This window comes from Mesoplodon mirus, assembly GCF_964341445.2.
Source record: "Mesoplodon mirus genome assembly, chromosome: 15".
NCBI classification, from domain to species: Eukaryota; Metazoa; Chordata; class Mammalia; order Artiodactyla; family Ziphiidae; genus Mesoplodon; species Mesoplodon mirus.
Window position 1 is genome coordinate 44,339,380 of NC_138991.1, and position 19,198 is coordinate 44,358,577.

The window sequence follows — 19,198 nt, forward strand, 5'->3', positions numbered from 1 at the left end:
ATGTCACGGTCCATTGCCCCTAGATAGTATATTTCCTAATAGGGATATTCTCTTACATAACTATAGTGCAGTTGTCAACTTTAATTAATTTAACATTGATTCAGTACTTTTATCTGATCTACCATCTGTATTCCAATTTTGTCAGTTGGCCCAGTATGTCCTTTATAGCATTTTTTCCCTCCAGTACAGGATCTAGTCTAGAATCAGGAATGACAGTTATTTGTCATGACTCTGTAGTTTTCTTCAGATTTGCTGGAAAATTTTGAAACCAGTGCACCTGTCCATTCGTAGCTAATTGGTGCCTCTTGTTATTATAGCTTGTCTAGTAGTAGGTGGATTGGTTTTTCCCAGCATAAAACACACTGTCCTCTGTGTACAAGATGTTTCCTCTAATTGGTCCCCATAGGACAGAATATACTGCTTTGGCTTTCTCACTATCGTAGTGGGACCCATTGGGCTTTCTGGCCCAGATGCCTGGCAGTCATCCTGCCCCTAACTCCTGGTCCTCAGCAGTAAACAGATCCTTTTGGTCATGGAAGGGACGGAGAATCTGACTGAGCACTTTCTGCAAACCCAAGAAATATTGGGGGTGGGGGGGACGGGAATGTCTTGTAGTTGATCAACTTTATAGTAGTTTTAGACTAAAGCAGATAGATGCCTTTTAATGATTAGAGTTATGTTTAGATACAGCCACAGTATATGTTTTAATCAAATATTAAGTATCTGCATGATGATATCATACAAAGTTATGTCTATAGTTACTCTCAAAGGGCAAATATTGTTCAGATTTATAAGCTGTAGGTGAGACAACCAGGAGCCTTTTGAGGCACACATATAACTTTAGTAGTTAGTTCCAGTCATGTGTTCGTAGAGTTGTGGTAAGTGCATCTGCCCCGGCCTTGCTTTCCCGGAACATGGTGTAGCTCTCCATGTCTTTCCTTCAGTAGAAAATATTTTTTTTCCTTGCAACTTTTGTATATGACTTTTATTTTTTTTATTTTTAAATTAAAAAAATTTTTATTTTATTTTTATTGTTGGCTGTGTTGTGTCTTCGTTGTCTTTGTTGTTGTCTTCGTTGCGCGCGAGCTTTCTCTAATTGCGGCAAGTGGGGGCTACTCTTTGTTGCAGTGTGCGGGCTTCTCATTGTGGTGGCTTCTCTTGTTGCGGAGCATGGGCTCTAGGAGCGCGGGCTTCAGTAGTTGCAGCACGCTGGCTCAGTACTTGTGGCTCTCAGGCTCCAGAGCGCAGGCTCAGTAGTTGCGGTGCACGGGCTTAGTTGCTCTGTGGCATGTGGGATCTTCCTTGACCAGGGCTCGAACCCGTGTCCCCTGCATTGGCAGGCGGATTCTTTTTTTTTTTTTTTAACATCTTTATTGGAGTATAATTGCTTTACAATGGTGTGTTAGTTTCTGCTGTATAACAGAGTGAATCAGCTGTACATATACATATAACCCCATATCTCTTCCCTCTTCAGTCTCCTTCCCACCCTCCCTATCCCACCCCTCTAGGTGGACACAAAGCACTGAGCTGATCTCCCTGTGCTATGCGGTTGCTTTCCACAACTATCTGTTTTACATTTGGTAGTGTATATATGTCCATGCCACTCTCTTACTTTGTCCCAGCTTAACCTTCCTGGCAGGCGGATTCTTAACCACTGCGCCACCAGGAAAGCCTGGTATATAACTTTTAGAGTTAATTACTTCACTATGTATCTGTACCCTTTGTCTCCCCTCTGTCTTTGGTGGAAGCATTTTCAACACCCCCAGGGTGACTGCACTTCTGAGTGTTAGACTTTGAAGATTCAACTGGTTTTACCAATTTGCTTTCAGAGAAATAAAGTGAGATTTCTACTTCATCATGGTGTGTTTAGTTTGTTTTTTAAAAGGACAGTATCTGCAGGTTGAGACACAAAGAGCAGCGATGGGAAAGGTGGGAAGAAGACTTGTTCTGTGTATTCTTCTCCTGCCTGGGGCTTCCTTGGTGCGCTTCTTAGCATTTTGAGCTGACTGCAGGAGGGGATGGATAGATGCCACATTGATTCCCATTGTGTGTTATTTTAAGCTTAGTATTTCATCTCTACTTATATGCAGGCCTAAAGGCCAAAGAGATTTTTTTCCCTCGTCTGTTTTCTTTGCAGTGGTGAAGGTATAGGGAAGAATGAGAGTGTTCTTTTGAGAGATTAGGCATCCATGGTAATCCTGTTAGCTCCCAGAGTTTATATGAGATTGAATTTCTTTGCTAATGGCGTCTGTTGTAACACACCAGGTATGTTTTGCATACTTTTTATTTTTAACCTTGGTCAGCAGTTAGTATAGAATCACTTTTCTCAGAAACCTTCTTTATATATAAGTAAACAGAGTAGTAAAACTGTTCTAGATATGCCACAGGAGTATTGGACTTGGGACTCTGCTATGCTCGCCGTCCTTTTTTTAGGTTTACTATCAAGGAAGCATGAACTTGAATACGGAAGGCTCATGTGATTCACCTCCTTGAAGGACAGACGAAATGTGGCTCCTGACAAAAGTGGCAAAAAGCTTGATAAAAACCTTCTTTAAAAAAAGAGTCATTTTTTTCCCAGTATCTATTTTATAAAAAGTTTATGTGTTACAGAGGGGTGTTATAGAGGCAATTAGGTAAAACATTACAGATTTAATCAGGATTTGAGAAAACTGTCATCTAGGTGTCTTAACAAACAAAGCACCATATTACCCATCATCAGTCTCAGTGCTTTTAAGATAAATTATTAGCAGTCTCCTGGTTTTCAAAACGTATTCATTGAGTGCTTGTGAGCAAAGGTCATTATGATCAGAGCTTTTAAAGGGGGAAATTTAAACAGAGTCATATGTATCTTGAATTCGGAAGGCATTACCATTATTCCTGAGAAAATAAAACTGATACTAACAGTCTACTTGTTCCTTTTACTCTCCTGAATTTGTTCTGTAAAATATTTGAATACCAGTCCATACTGGACTTTACAGGAAATACAAACATTAGGCAGAATCTCTTTCCAGACAGTTTATGTCCTGTTAGAGAGGCCTAATATCTATGAATTATTAATAGTTACAGATACTACTTTCAACTCTTACTTTATTCCTGGCATTAGGTTTACTACATGCTTTACATAGATTATTTTATGTAATCCTCAGAACAACCCCATGTGTTAGTTTCTCTTATCCCCAGTTTTGCACAAGAGGAGAAAGAGTAATAGGTTACATAACTAGGCCAAGGTGCATTCTGATTTGAACCCAAGGAACCTGACACCAGAGCCTGTGCTCTTTCATTGTGCCATTCCGAAATGAGCAGAGAACAGTGCCATGGGCAAAATTCTGTGATACCGATTACAAGAAAAGACAAAAGATGAAAACAAGGAAGGGATCTGCACTGTAAACTTTGTAAGAAATTTCATGAAGGTTGAATTATGAATTGCAGACCCAGGAGCAAATGCAGGATGGGAATAGACATTTGTTCTGAGACCATGAGTATTCAGAGTGGAGTGATGGCTTCCTGTGGTGAGTAATGGTGAATCAGGCATGCTTTCCTTCTTTCTTCTTAGTAAACTCTGCATTCTTCAAATCCCAACGTATATTATCATCTCTGTGAAGCTTTCCCTGTCTCCCTCAGACAGAGTTAGTTCTGTTTAGGCTCCTAAAGCCATTTATACATATGTCATTACTATAGGATGTAGACCATCACATTCTACGTTTTTATTCATAGGTTCTACCCTTCTCCCCGCACCCCCCCCCACGCCCCCCATGCCATCTCCAGTTCTTTGAAGTCAAGGACAGTCTTACTCATCCTGGTATCTCAAGGACCTAATGCAGCATCAGTTACTTAGTGAATATTGAGTTTATTTGTTGAGTGGATAGCTGAGTGTCTCAGTTGGCCCAGATTTAAAGCCCCTTTAAAGCTAGGTTTAGACTAATTGAGGCAGAAAATGGATATTTAGGAGTGTTTATCTGGTAATGAAGTACAGATTGGATTGGAATTGGGAAAGCTGACATCAGGAGGACCAGGTAAAAGAAGTTATAGTAATCTAGGCAGGGGGTGATTAGGGCCTGGTAGAAGTGGTATTGAGGGAAAAGTCAAGGAAGATTTCAAATTATGTGGCCCTTGCCCTTCTTGCCAATTTTTCTTATAAGTTATTAGGTGATTGTGAGTCTTGGTTGACTTAGCAGTTCCTTAATAAATGAGTCAGTCGTATAGTATAGTCTTTGAACTGCTGGACCATGAGCAGTGCAATAAAAATGCAGATAAAGTCAAGGCAGGCAGAGTTGAAAGCTCCACTTGGCAGATTTTAACTCTTTTTGGAACACAAAAGATTTTTTAGATATACACGTAGGTCTCCGAGAGTGTATATATTCTGAGCCACTTTTAATTCATCATCCTAAGGATTTTAATTTGCTGTTGACGTAAGCTCAGGGGAAGCATAGACTTATGGGACTATAATACTTTTTGTTGTCACCCTTGCAGCTTTGAAGACAAATCGGTGATGATTCCTAGGAATCCAGGAGTCTCATGCTCAGACTTCACCTGTAGACCTCCCAACTGCTCTTAATAATTGTGCTAATAGAGGAAAAACACAGTTTCTAAAATCAGAGTCTGCAAATACCAACCTTAATGTTAAAAATAAGTATAACATTAAGTTTCAAAAATTGTGTATATGTACTTACAGAAAAGTGCACAGTCATCCTGATGTAACTTTCAGATCAAGAAAACAGAATATTACTAGCATCCCAGAATCCCTCCTCCACAGAGGTTAATAACCACTATTCTGATTATAACACCATGGATTTGTTTTGCTTGTTCTAAAAAATATATTAATATAAGATGAATAATGAAGGATGTGTTTTGGCCTCTTTAATTCAACATTGTGAAATTCATCCATGTTGTATGAAGCAATATTCATTCATTCTTTTTGTTTTTAAAATGTATTTATTTTTGGCTGTGTTGGGTCTTCGTTGCTGCGTGCGGGCTTTCTCTAGTTGCGGCGGGCGGGGTCTACTCTTTGTTGCGGTGCTCAGGCTTCTCATTGATGTGGCTTCTCTGGTTGCAGAGCGTGGGTTCTAGGCGCACGGGCTTCCGTAATCACGGCACGTGGGCTCAGTGGTTGTGGCGCACGGGCTTAGTTGCTCCGCAGCATGTGGGATCTTCCTGGACCAGGACTCGAACCCGTGTCCCCTACATTGGCAGGCGGATTCTTAACCACTGTGCCACCACAGAAGTACCTGTTCATTCATTCTTGTTGTCTTATAATATCTTCCTGATGAATAAACTACAACTTATTTGTCCATTCCACTGGTGATGTACATTTGGGTTCTTTAGACTTTTTGGATATTATGAATAATGGTGCTGTGAATATCTGTGTACGTTTTGTGGGATATCCAAATTTCTGTTGGATACATTGTCAAGGAGTAGAATTACAGGGTCATAAAGTATGCATATGTTCATTTTCCAAAGTGGTTATACCAGTTTTAAAGTCCCACCAGCCGCAGTGTGTGCATGTCCCAGTTGCTCAGCATACTCACCAGTACTTGTTACTGTCTTTTAAATTTTAGCCATTCTGGTAGATTTGTAGCACTGTCTTGTTTTTAATTTACATTTCTGTGATGACTAATGAGGTTGAGCACTTGCTTTATGTATCGGCTTTTTGAATATCCTCTTTTATAACTATTTGCCTGTTGAAAAAATTGAGTCATTTATCTTTTCCTTATTGATCTGTAGAAGTTATATTGTACTCTGATAGGAGTTCTCTGTTATCCATATTGGTGATATCTTTCCCCATCATGGCTTTCTTTTACACTCTCTTCATTGTGCCATCTGATGAATATTCCGATTTATCAATCTTTTCCTTTATGTTTAGTGTTTCCAAGAATTTTTTCCCTACCCCAGGGTCATGAGGATGATCTGTATTATCTTCTAGAAGTTTTATTGTTTTACTGCTTACATTTTATGTCTGCCATGTAACTGAAATTTTTTTTGTGTGTGAATGTGTCTTGCTTGGTTTTAAGCTAACCTTGTCTTTTAGTTCTGCAAGATCTGGGTCTTAAATCCCAAGTCCAAGATGGGAAGCAGTCGGGTGTTTCTGAATCCTGAATGTTGTTCATCAGTTAATCAGAGCATTGTTTGAATAGCCTTTGGGAATTGAATTGAAACTTCTCTTCCTACCACACCATGACACTTTTAAAAAAAAATGTCCTTTTATAACTTGAAAGTGCAGTCTGTATGGAATATTCCCATGTATTGATACTTATTTGCCACTCATTTTTTTTTTTATAAATTTATTTATAAATTTATTTTTGGTCTTCGTTGCTGTGCATGGGCTTTCTCTAGCTGCGGCGAGTGGGGGCTACTCTTTGTTGGGGTGCACGGGCTTCTCATTGCAGTGGCTTCTCTTGTTGTGGAGCATGGGCTCTAGGCACGCGGGCTTCAGTAGGCCACTAATTTCTTAACCCACTGCCGTCTGAATTCTGGCTCCACCATCTGCTTAAAACAGCTAGCAAAGGGTCCAGTGGCCTTCTTGCCAAATGGGGCTAATTCTCCTATATCCTTCAACCATTTGCAGGTCTTGAACATATCCTTTATGTCTTTATAGCTCTGTTCTGATTGTATGATCCTGGCAAAGTCTTAACCTTCTTTTCTTCTCCTCAAGATAGTTTTGTTTTGAAATCCAGTTAGAAAAAAGCCCCACTAGATAATGTTTGGGACAAAGCCCTTAAGCCTGAAGGCATGAATCTCCAGTTTCAAAGTAGGCCTGACCACTTTTGTTGTTTTGCTTTGGTCTGTTTTCATTTGGTATCTGAGACCAAATAAAAATGATAACAGCCATAACTGTGAATTAGATAACCTCTTGGAGGTTACATACCAACTTTACATGGAGCATTTCATTTGATCCTCCTAACACCCCATGGGGTAGGTATTCCTGTTGCAGTTAGCGAAATGATTGAAAATGCAAACAGCACGTTATTTGTTCTTGCTGAGAAACACCTGGTGCGCCACTGGATTATTAGGTTTTAGAGTTTCCTTTTTCGTATAACCATCATTTACGAAATCAGGTGAGACTATCATCCTGTGATTTTTGTGGATAATTTTGTCTTTCCACTTTGTGGGAATGTTAGCTTGGGTTGGAGCTGGGAGGGGGGGCGTTGATGGGACCCGGAATGGAGATAGGGTTGGATTCTCTGGGGAGTCAGAGACTTGCTTTCAGCAGCCTTTGATGTATGGCCGGTAATTGTCAAGTTCACAAACTTCTGCCTCAAGAACCCATATGAAATAAACCGTGACAGTTGATTGCCTGAATGTGATAAGCTCAGGTTTTTTCCAGGATCTACTCTAAAATGATTCATTGAAAGAATAAGTTGTGGAGAGACTTACTTCCCTGGCGGTCCAGTGATTAAGACTCCACGCTTCCACTGCAGGGGCCTTGGGTTCGATCCCTGGTCAGGGAACTAAGTATCCCACATGCTGCGTGTCCCGGCCAAAAAAAGAAAAGAGAATAAGTTTTGTAGCAGGTGTGACTTGAAGATGTATCTTTAGTGTTCAGGAACCTATTTTAGCTCCAGAAAAACTATCGATTTATTTTGACTAAATAGCTGATTTTGGTTCAAGAAATATGTCTTGATTTATGTTTATTTCTTTGCCAATAAGTTACTTTAACATAGGAGATTTTCCTTTGAGTCTTTTAAATCTTCCCACAGACATTTTTAAAAATTGTTTTTTCAAATGAAATGGTACACCAAGTTGATTCATGAAGCAGACCGAAGCATTCTTTTATTTATACAAATTCATTTTGAAATATGAATTTATAACACTTAGAAAATCTGTCACTGAGAACAGTGAGGCTGTTTTGATCAACACAAAAACTTGAAACAGGTTAAAGAGGATTGCAGTCTTATTTTTGTTCCACATTCCGGTTATTTCTGCATTAAAAAGCTTAACTTGCAATCCAAGGGTATTTTTTAGTTGAACTGATATATTGGTTTGAAAAAAGAGCAGAGGGCTAATATTTATCATAAAATTCATACCAGAAAGTCCCTCATGACTTCCTTGGTGGTGCAGTGGTTAAGAATCCGCCTGTCAATGCAGGGGACACGGGTTCGAGCCCTGGTCCGGGAAGATTCCACATGCCGCAGAGTAACTAAGCCCGTGCACCACAACTACTGAGCCTGTGCTCTAGAGCCCGCGAGCCACAACTACTGAGCCCATGTGCCACAACTACTGAAGCCCATGCACCTAGAGCCCATGCTCCACAACAAGAGAAGCCACTGCAATGAGAAGCCCGTGCATTGCAACGAAGAGTAGCCCCGCTCGCCGCAACTAGAAAAAAGCCCACGCGCAGCAACGAAGACCCAATGCAGCCAAAATAAATAAATTAATTTAAAAAATTTAAAAAAAAGTAGACCCCGCTCGCCGCAACTAGAGAAAGCCCGCGCGCAGCAATGAAGACCCAACACAGCCAAAAATAAATAAATAAAATTAGATTAAAAAAAAAAAAGAAAAAAAGTCCCTCAAACTCACAAGTGCTAGAACTATTAAACAATAATTCATCACTCAACATGTCAGAGTTCAGCTGTCATTGCACAGCTGTCACCATGACTGCAGCATGGGAGCGACAGCCGTGCCTGGCACTGCTTGAACGTGGCCCCCCGTGTGCTGTCTAGTGTGCTAACATGTGCTGGTTGATGTAGGTGGGCTGGTGCAAGCCTGATTCAGCCTCTGTAATTAGTGCCAGTCCTAAGAACTGCTCGTTGATGCACAGAGATGGCCCAAGTTCCTCAGTGTCCTCAAAAGCCCATTACCAAGTGGAGGCCCCTGGTAATATTACAGCTTGATACATGATAGATTTGAGTGTGGGCTTATTTTATTTATTTATTTACTTTTAATTTATTTTTTAAATAAATAAATTTATTTTCGGCTGTATTGGGTCTTTGTTGCAGTGCACGTGCTTTCTCTAGTTGCGGCCAGCGGAGGGCTACTCTTCGTTGCAGTGTGCGGGCTTCTCATTGCAGTGGCTTCTCTTGTTGCAGCGCACGGGCTCTAGGCATGTGGACTTCAGTAGTTGTGGCACATGGGCTCTAGAGCTCAGGCTCAGAAGTTGTGGTGCATGGGCTTAGTTGCTCCACGACATGTGAGATCTTCCCGGACCAGGGATTGAGCCCATGTCCCCTGCATTGGCAGGCGGATTCTTAACCACTGTACCACCAGGGAAGTCCCTGTGGGCTTGTTTTAAAATACAGTTTTAATAGTCAGCTCTCACTCTAGGGGCAGTGGAGAGGATATAGGGAAGGTGGATGGGAAGCAGGAAATTAGGAGATAATTAAGAAATCAAAACTGCTCTTGGCTCCTGATCATCTCTAGGTAGATTATTGCCAGTGAGGATTCAAAAGGGGTCTGCAAATGCTCACCTTGTTGCAGACTGGTTATGTGAAGGAGTGTTGACTCAAGTTCATCGCTGCACCTGATGTCCCCTCCTTCAGTGAGAGAAGGGGAAGTGGGTTTGGCGCTCCGTATGGAAAAGGGAGACGATGAGCCTTAGGGGGCTTAGGGTCCCTCTCTTATTCTCCGCCTGAGTGGTTCTGCTGAGAGTCTGGCTCTCTGTGGGTCTGAGGTTGGGAGGTACTGTCTCATTTTGAGTCCTTGCTCTGCCTGGCTCTTAGCTGCACCTTAATCTCTGTTGGCTGCTCGTGTGAGATTGAGAGTTGAGTGGAGGTTTGGCTCCTGAAGTCGCTTCAGAAAACCCCAGGAATCCATGCAGCAGTTTGACTACAGTTGCTCTGAATTAGAATATGGCTAACTATTCAGACATGGGCCAAATAACGTTGACAGATAGTCTATAAGGCACCCTAACCTTTCTGAATCTCTTCACTCTGCCTATTCAGTCAGGGCCAGAGGCTGTTAATTTGCTTTCAATATGTTTCCAGAATTAAATTTTATATTATTTGCTCTCTTTTCCTTAGCATAAATAATTGAAAATTGATAGCACAGTAGCATGAATTTATAGAGTATACTAAAACTTTGGGTTTTGAGTCAGCTGGGAAATTCCTTGCAGTTTTTCTGGCTTATATCATGTATTTGAAGAATGTTGAACCAAGATGTTTTGAGGAAGTAAATTACTATGGCTGTTGAATGTGACCTGGAAGGAACTGAGGAACAGTAGAACTGAAAATACAGCTACTGATTTTTTTGTTTGTTTTTTTCAAATTTTTTTGTTAGGCATCTGAAGAAGCCTCTCTCAGGGCACTGGAAAGTCTGATGACAGAATTTTTCCACGACTGTACAACCAATGAAAGAAAACGTGAGATAGGTAAGTGAAATGTTGAGTAGTAAAGAGTCGTTTATAACAAAAAGGCCCCAGTGGGGAGGAAGGAGTTGGTAGCCTTGATGTTGGCAGCCTGGTCAAGCCTGCATGTTTCCCCTTGAATTCTGGCTCTTTTTGCTCCAGTCCTGCTGGTTGGTGGCTGGTGAGGTCTACAAACCTAGCTGCAAGGGCTGTAGTCGGCAGAGCCCACTATAATCCATAGTGATAGATTTTCTTTGCTTTGACCATGTGTGGAAACCCCTCCCCCTGCTTTGCTCTTAATTTTAGCAATGTTAAACTTTTATAAGAAGTCTGTGACTTAATTTAAAGAAAAAACTCATGAAAGCATTAAAACAAACATGTTTTTGGTATGTAGAAGTCTATCCTGAACCTCATCTAGTGCCCAGAGATCCTTTAACGGGTGTAACCTTTGGGGCCTTCTTGCTTTTTCCTTATTGCCACTGTTATCGCTCTCATTCTGCAAGTTTTGTTGAATAAAGGCTTCAAACAACAGAGAGATGTAGGTGTAGTAGGTGTAATTTCAGGTCTTCTGGGAACCTTGGCACCTTCTAGGACCTCTTTTTGAATTTTATACTCACTGACATGCACAATATTCATTAAAGCATACTGTAAACTAGAAGGTTTATTTAAGTTGTGAGATCTCTGCTTCAGGGACATGTTGCACTGAAGTCCTAGAGTAATCTTTTTCTCTCTCTGAGTCCTCACTTAAACCCTGAACTTGAAGATGAAAAATGTTTTTCTTGATCCAAGCCTTGAGGCTTTCCCCTGTGTGTCTGGCTGCTCTGTACTGACCTTCATTGCTTTCACTTCCTTGGAGGCCTTTTTCTGTGTCTCCAGGTCTCTGCAGAGCCATTTCTCTGTCCCACATGGCTTCTCTAAGTCATGTTAGCCAGCTCAGTGTTATGGCTGACTTCTGCCCTTGGTCCAAAGCTTGATTAGCGTTTGGATTTTCAGGTGGCCAGTAAACCTTTGGCTGCAGCCCATTTTCCCTTGCATCCTTTGAGTATCACATCAGCTCCCGGTGGATGTAGCTTCTTATCTCTTAATTTTAAATGTGGTGGTCTCTTGTGGGCCTGCCCTGTATATGCCTTCTTTTCTGAGAGACTGTGCTGTAGGGAACCAGAGAGTTTATGAACAGGGGATACTGACGGACGCTGAGCCCAGTAGATGATCAGGCATCTGGCTTAGAAGATCCCCTCTGCTTGCTTCCCTAGGTTTTCTCTTATTGCTCAGTTGGGCTGACCCACCTCTTGCCCCCAGAGTGAGCCCCTTGTTAGTTTTATGCTACCAAAGTACCTCATAGTAAAAGTATCAGTGGTGATTTTTACCAAAGGAGGTGAAGGATCTTTCCCTTGTATCTAATTTCTCCGTAGTCCTGTTTTAAGCTTATAATTGATATGCTTTTGGTTTTTCTCTTAAGTTTTGGATTGCAAAGCTAATGTTGTTCACCTCAGCGTTCATGAATTAAAAGTGGAAGCTTTTTAACATATTTTTATTCTAATCTGATTTTTAAATAGTTTTAAATAACCAGATGCTACAAAAGTCTAATTTAAATGCCGGCTAAGGGGAATCCGGGGGTTCGGTAGTAGGCATGTCTTAGTTCTTTTTGTACCTAGTCTCCATAGCTTTATTTGAGTGTGTGGGCTGGAACCACTTCTTGCTTCTTTTTTGATGTCTTAGGATAAACCAAAGTCTTTCCTAGCTAGGTGGGAGAAAGGAGGGAGACCTTTTATTATAGGGGCTCCACCCATCCTCCACCAAAAGTGTGTTATTAGTGCTCTAGAGATAGAGCTGTTAGCAGGGAGCCTCAAGAGACAGTTTGGTCATTTTTAAAAGTGGAGAAGGCTGAAGCATCAAAGAGGAGCAGTGATTTGCTTGGGATCAGACTCAGTGAATTAGTGGCAAAGCCTAGAACAGAGTCCAGAGTTCCTCATTTCCAGCCAGAGATCACTCTCTGGTTGGACTTCACCTCTGGGAGTCATAGAAACTTTTGCTTAATTACAAGAACACACCATCAGCTTCCTTTATGGGATTTATAATGAGACTGCCTTGGTGCACTTAGCCTGAGTTGTAGGGCTCTGGCAGAGCAGTGACTTTAGGGTTAGAACGGGCTGCAGTGCTTGCTGCTTTTCCAAGGGCTTCCTAGAATCTCTCAGGGTTGTTGCCTTTGTATTTTTACCCACTCCGTGTTATATTTTATGACCAGCACAGCAGGTCAAGGTGACTAAGGGGCAGCATGTCCAGAAACATGGCGATAGACTCTTAATGCTTGCTGTCTGTCCAGCAGCCTCAGGAGGAAGAAAGCCACTTCTAACTGATTTGAGGTGCCCAGGGTGGTTCCTGGCAACTCCCATGACTGCCGCTCTTGTTTGCCGACTCCTGGGTGATATTTTAAAATAAAACCAACTCAGATGAAGGGAGTTAGCCATCTTGAATTCTCTTGCATTTTTTTCAATCCTTTATTTATAAGATTAGTCTTAATTTTTTCTTTTCCTGCTTTTCTGGCCATCATTTGTGTGCGCGCGTGTGTGTGTGTGTGTGTGTATAAGTGTGTAAGAACAGTGTTGAGTGAGTGGTGAGGAGATAACCTATAGCTGTACCCCAGAGGAAGTAAGTTACCAATTGGCCATCGTTTGTAAGGTAAAAATGATACTCTTATATCTGTCCATCTACACATTAGGTTAAGAATTTCAGCAGTGAAAGTTTCTCTGCCTAAAAAAGTGCCCATAAAAAAAAAGGTGTCCATAGCTAGGTTATTGTTATTTAGGTGTCAGTGTTCACGGTCACCTCAGAGTCAGAAAAATATTGTATGCTTTGTCCTTTCTATCTTGAAGAATCAGCTGGATTTTGTAGTTGGTTTTGACGTCATTACATTATGTGGGAGAGGTGTGTTTAAAAAAAATAGTAAGACAGCTAGCCTTATGTTAATTTTGTGTATTTTCATAGCCTTCTCTTGTTGCTATTTAACTTTTCCAGAGGAACTTCTTAATAACTTTGCTCAGCAAATAGGAGCCTGGAGATTCTGCCTGTATTTTCTCTCCAGCACTAGGAATGACTATGTAATGATGTACAGTTTAACGGTTTTTGAGGTAAGTTGTCAGATACTTTTATACTATTCTGAAGAGTATTTTTTAGTCACATTGCCTTGTTATTGGCACTAGACTTTAGTTTTGATGTGTACATGGCTGGGAAATAGTGGTAACTCAGCTCAAGGGCTTCTTCCCACATACTGCCTTTGTCAAGATGTCAGGTTTTCCAGGGCGCCTTTCCATCTTCAGCACCAAAAGGTAAGATAGGTGAGGTCGGGAGGTCTTTTGTGGTAACATCTAACTTTTCCTTCCATGTTATCATTTAAAAGAGAAAGATGATTAAAGAAAAACAGTTGGGAGGAGGGATGGTACCCATTAAAAATCTTCATTCATTTCAACTCTCTTCCTGTGTACACTTTTTTTCAAAAAACCTAATTATAATCATATTGCTCATTTCATTTTGCATTCTGTTTTTTCCCCCCACTTACCTTTATATTATATTCCTATAAGTGGTTGTACCATTATTCACCAAGCCATTCTCCTATTCTTACATTAAAGTTGTTTCTGTCATTATTTTTTGGTGGAGACAGTGGTGTTATAGAAAGTTTTTGCACCTACACCTTTTTGTTTCTGTTAAATTATGTAGCTGTTAAATTATGTTCCTAGGAATGGGATTATTGTATCATAAAATTTGAATATTTTATTATTCTCATTGCCAAATTGCTCCAAACCTTTGTTTAAAAGCAGAGTTTCTTGTTTGAGGGAGATAGCTACTGTTGGATGAAAACCAGTTTGTTTTGTGTATAGATTGTTAACTTACAAGATGTATACTTGTTTTTCAGAATCTGATCAATAAAATGTGGCTTGGGGTCCCATCTCAGGATAAGATGGAAATCCGTAGCTGCCTGCCCAAACTCCTCTTGGCTCACCACAAAACCTTACCTTACTTCATCCGGAACAAGCTCTGCAAAGTGATTGTTGACATTGGCCGTCAAGATTGGCCCATGTTCTACCATGACTTTTTTACTAACATTTTACAGGTAAGGAGATAACCTACGGAAACTTTATCTTGTAAATAATTTGTTTGAAGAAGTGATTATTTTCTTGTCTTGAAGAGGATTTTTAAGATGAGCATTTTGGAACTGCAGTGGTGAGGTCATTGTGGGGTGGATTATCTCATTCACTTAACCTTGTGTTCCTGAGACATGTTGTACCTTGGTGCAGTGGAGAAGGTGGGGAATGGGAACCCCAATCACTTTGTTAATCTCTTGTGAAATTTTTGTCCAGCGAGTATTTGAAAGCCTGTTAGGTACCGTGCCAGGTGTTGGGTGCCAGGATGAGGCCTTCGATAGTTATAGTTTAGTGGGGAGAAAGCGATGGAAATAATAATTACCCAACAATATGTTAATGACTGTAGTGGAGTATTGTGCCGAGTGCAGTGAGGACACGGCACTTAGACTCAAGGAGCTGAGGTGTTTTCAGTGTTGCTGGTGATGAGATGCGAGGTGGTGGCTTGAGTGGTAGAGTGAGAGGCTAGGCTGATGGACAGGGCCAGAGCAGAGAGGGCTTTGCGTTTGCAGGGGGCATCAGTGTTTAATTCATAGTCCTTACTCGAGACCTAATGAAAAGTTTGGAGAAGGGAGACAACGTGGCCGCATGTTTATGTTGGAGTGACGACTTTAGCAGCAGTGTGGAGTCTGGATTGCAGAGGGGTGAGGCCGGAGTGAAGGAGGCCTGGAAGGCTGCTGCTGGAGAAGTCTGAGTGAGCCGAGGGGCCTGAGCCAAGCCGGGGCTTACCTGCTGGACAGCAGCGAGGCACGGAGGAGGCTTTGGGCAGGGACTAGGTTGTAGGGAGGAGGGAAGGAGGAAGCTAGAATGCCTTCCAAGTTCCTGGCTCAGATGGCAGATTTTCTAGGCCATCTGAGGAAATGGGTTTGGGTAGAAGATGGTGAATTCAGTTTGGCAGAAAATGCGTTTAAGATTTGCGTGTTCCTTCTGTGCACGTCTAGTGAGACATTAGGAAATGTGGATGTGGGGTTCAGGATTTGGAAGTCATCAGGGAATAGGTGGGACCTAAAAGCCAAGAGGGTGATGCTTTTGTTCATTTGACTCCTGTGATAAAGTTGGAATCGTTTATATTATCGAGACAGGCTTGGGTATGGAGGAAATGGGTATTATGTACAGATTATAGAAATAAAGTTCTTTGAAAATTGGTTATAGTCTTAGTGATGGCAGAATCTTCTGGAACAATTCCATTTTCTAATGTTCTGCTTGCTCTCCCTGCAAACCATTCGAATGATGCACCAATTTAAAAATTTTAGCATCCATATTGCTTTGTTTGGATTGCCTCTCAAGGTGGCACAGAAATTCTTCATTCAATATTATTTTGTTTTGTATGGTGATTCATTTATCTAGAGATTTATTGAATTGATATTGTAAAGGACGTTCATGCATTTATTCCATAAACTATTTGTTGAATACCAGCCATGTACTAATAACTATAGGTACGTGGGGGGATATAGTAATGAACAAATAGCTGCCTTCATGGAGCTTATAATCCCAAGGGGGAGGCATCAGTAAACAATAAGCAAATAAATTCTTTCAGGTAGGTATAAGTATTGTGAGAAAACTAAACCTAGGGTGAGGAGGAGGGAATATCAGGGGTGTTATTTAGATAGGATGATCATGGAAGCTTTTTCTGAGAAGCATACTCTTGAGCGGAAACTGAGTGGAAGTGATGGAGTGATCCATGTGGGCTTCCAGGGGAACAGTGTTGTAGGCAGAGGGAATAACAGTGCAAAGAACCTGAGGAATGGCAAGGAGGCGGGGAACCTGGAGTGGTGGGTTAGGAGGCTAGAGGCTTTGCTGGCTCTCTCTGACACGCTTGCTTTCACTCCACGTTGAAAAGCAGTTGTGGTAAGTCTCCATGGCTCTCTAAGAGGGAGCCAGGAAGTCCATGGAGATGGAAAGAACCAGGAAGGTGGGGGGGTCTGAGTGGATTCCATCCTGGGTTGGTCGTGGTGTGTCTTGTGTGAAGCAGCAGTGGGATGTGAGCCAGACAGAGAGCCGAGTCCTGTCGGCAACAGTGAGGAGAAACCATGTTTTCGCCCAGCTGGGATCATTTCCTTCGATGAAAAGCAGACATTTCTTGTCTGCCCATGAAGTATGATTAATGATGATAAATGAGAATTTGGAAGAGCATTTTTAGGTGAGGTGCTCATGGAGATTTCAAAAGGGTAGCTGTCTTCCTCTCTTGCCCACCACCTCCCGCTTTCCACCCTTCAGAAATGACTCCTTTCACCCCATGCTGCCTTCATGACTTTGAAACACCCCATAGTGGAAGGGGCTCGGGACTGGGAGGCAGTGGGTTTGGGGTCTGTGTCCATTTTTGTCACACATCACCTTGATTTTAGTAACTCCTATGTGAGCCTCCATTTCCTTCTGTGTACAGTGAGAGGATTGGACTAAGTGATCTTTAAAATTCTTTCCAGTTGTATTATTCCCCGCTTCTTATTCATGCATGAGAACCAGTCAGTGGCATGAAAGCCATGTCAAGAATGATTGGTGCTAAATTGCTGACATTTCTGATAATGATAATAAAATCTTTTCTTTAGGCATTGGTAAACAAGACCAAACTGGTTCTGGAATCAACTTCACAATTATATGATCTGTTGATTAAACCATCTGAAAGGTTTTTTTTGGCTTAGTTCCATTATGGCCTGTAGTCTGAGGTGCATAGCCTTTTTTTTTTTTAAAATTCTGTAACATTTGGCCTGGGGCATCTGTGCAGTTTATGCCATAATTATGATGACCGCCATACCAGGCAAAGAGGAGTTGATTTGGGGCCCCAGAAAGATATCTGCAATTCTGTGTGTTGGTTATAGTCTTTCTAGGCCATTGGAGAAGGAAGTGTTGAAGTCAGAACCGACCCCTGTTCTCCCCACCTTCCCTCTCCGCCTGCACTAGCACGTACATCACACCTTTCTAGAGTCTGTTCTTCAGAGTCCTGGAATCTGCTGAGCTGGACTTCTGGTCACATTGTGCCTGGGGCCAGATACTTAAAGGGCAAGCATCGAAAAGAAGCATAGAAAGAATTTTGATGTTTCTTCTCTCATTGGCTGGTATGATAAAAATTTCTGAAGCTAACACTAAGGACCTGAACTTGATTTGCAACCTGAAGGTGCTTATTCTCTATTAAAATAAATTGCAGAGATTACCTATGTCATGAGCTTTAATTATGTATGTGAAGATGGTGAAAGGAAACACTTTTAATAAAAAGCTTTCTGGAAACAAAGCTAGTGAGAAGGAAAATTACACATTTTATCAGGCTGTTCTTTCAAGTAAAGAATAACTTTCATTTTCAGCCAGCTCCTTGCCTGACTCTTCTTTCTCCCAAATGATGAGAGAAAGGAGGACCTTTAAGATACGTTTTCCATACTGTAGGGGTATTTTATTTCTGGAGAGCACAGAAGCATTTCATATGTACAGGAAAGTATTGCCCAGTGGAATATTTGGTAATGAGTCATTCCCAGCTGAGAGAGTAAGAGTGAGGTCTTGGGGGAAAATAGAGACAAAAGGGGTGGAAGAGAAAGAAGGAAATGAAAGGGGAGAAGTAATGGAAATCTTTTAAAATACAGATTGATAATCCAAAGGTGTCTGAATGAAAAGGGATGCTTATAAAGTTCTATTCACTTTATCATGTAAAGAAAAATTGTTAGAGGAGGGATTTCCTGTTTCTCCCCTACTGCATTATCTGAATTTTAAGTCGGTGTTAGAAATAGCCCGAACTTGTAGCAAATGAAGGGAAAACTTGTGGAGGATGTACTTGAAGTGTTAGCTGATTTAATAGAGAGCATTTTCAACACACTATTCCTTGCTGCTGAGGGCAGTTGAATTTCTCTTTAAGTTCCCAATACTGAGTTTTGCTCTTCGGGGATGTGCTTTTCCTTGGTCTGCAATGGGAAGAGTTGTTTTCAAGGGACAGGAAAGTGCCCTGTGTTTTTTGAAGTGGAGAATATCCTTTCTATCTGGGTGTAGTTCCTGGTGACCTCCTCTTCCCTAAGGCTTATATTTTATAGATTGAGTAAATAAAAAACTTATTTTTATCAGGGAATGAACTACATTTAAAGTTAACTATGATTAAAGAAAATGATCAAGTTTTTAATTTGTTTGCTCTTTCATAGATTGTAGCATATAACCCAATAGGATTTTAATGGTACCTTGATTACTTTTACCATTTCTGGAAACTAAAAAATAAATGCTTTGAATATTGTGAAATTGATAAGAAAGGTATAAGTAGTGTTATGCTATTGAAAGTGTACCCTTTTTGTCTCTTGTTTAAGGAAACTTTCCTATGGCATAGTGGATATTGCAGGTGATAGAAAAAGTACCTTAATTTGCTACATAGGTATTTGCAAAGTCCTAACCGTATCAGTATCATAGTTTAATGACGTGTATGTGTTTGTGCTCTGCCACATGTTTAATCTTGAACTTTTATGAAGCATTCAAAGCTTGGAACTGTAAACTTGATTTAACACCTGAATGTTGGAAAGATATCACAAATTGGTTTACACATACCTTAATCACTAATATAGTAACCTGGGCAGAGTAACTAAGGCTCTGTTGGGAGTATGGACATGTATAAAAATTGTCAAGTTAGGTGTAAAAGAGCATTGTTTTCTTGTTGTTTTTAAGTTCATGGTGTTATTTAGAATTTTGTCTTTAAGATGAGAATATATTTTGATTGGTTAAAAAGGTATATAAGTGTACTCAGTCATTTTTCTAAAGGTTTGATTTATGTAGCCTGTTCATGTAGGATTAAACACACAGAGGTACAGTTGACATTCCGTATCCA

General features: G+C 40.9%; 1 protein-coding gene across 2 annotated transcripts in view; it reads left to right on the forward strand.

The window, feature by feature from the left end:
• XPO6 (exportin 6) overlaps positions 1–19,198 on the forward strand; it is a 108,887-nt gene that overhangs the window by 25,248 nt on the left and 64,441 nt on the right. For both annotated transcript variants that reach the window (XM_082600494.1, XM_082600493.1), the window contains exons 2-4: positions 10,210–10,300; positions 13,292–13,404; positions 14,187–14,384. In XM_082600494.1, coding sequence (XP_082456620.1) covers positions 10,210–10,300; positions 13,292–13,404; positions 14,187–14,384 — 402 coding nt within the window. The remainder of the gene's footprint in view (positions 1–10,209; positions 10,301–13,291; positions 13,405–14,186; positions 14,385–19,198) is intronic.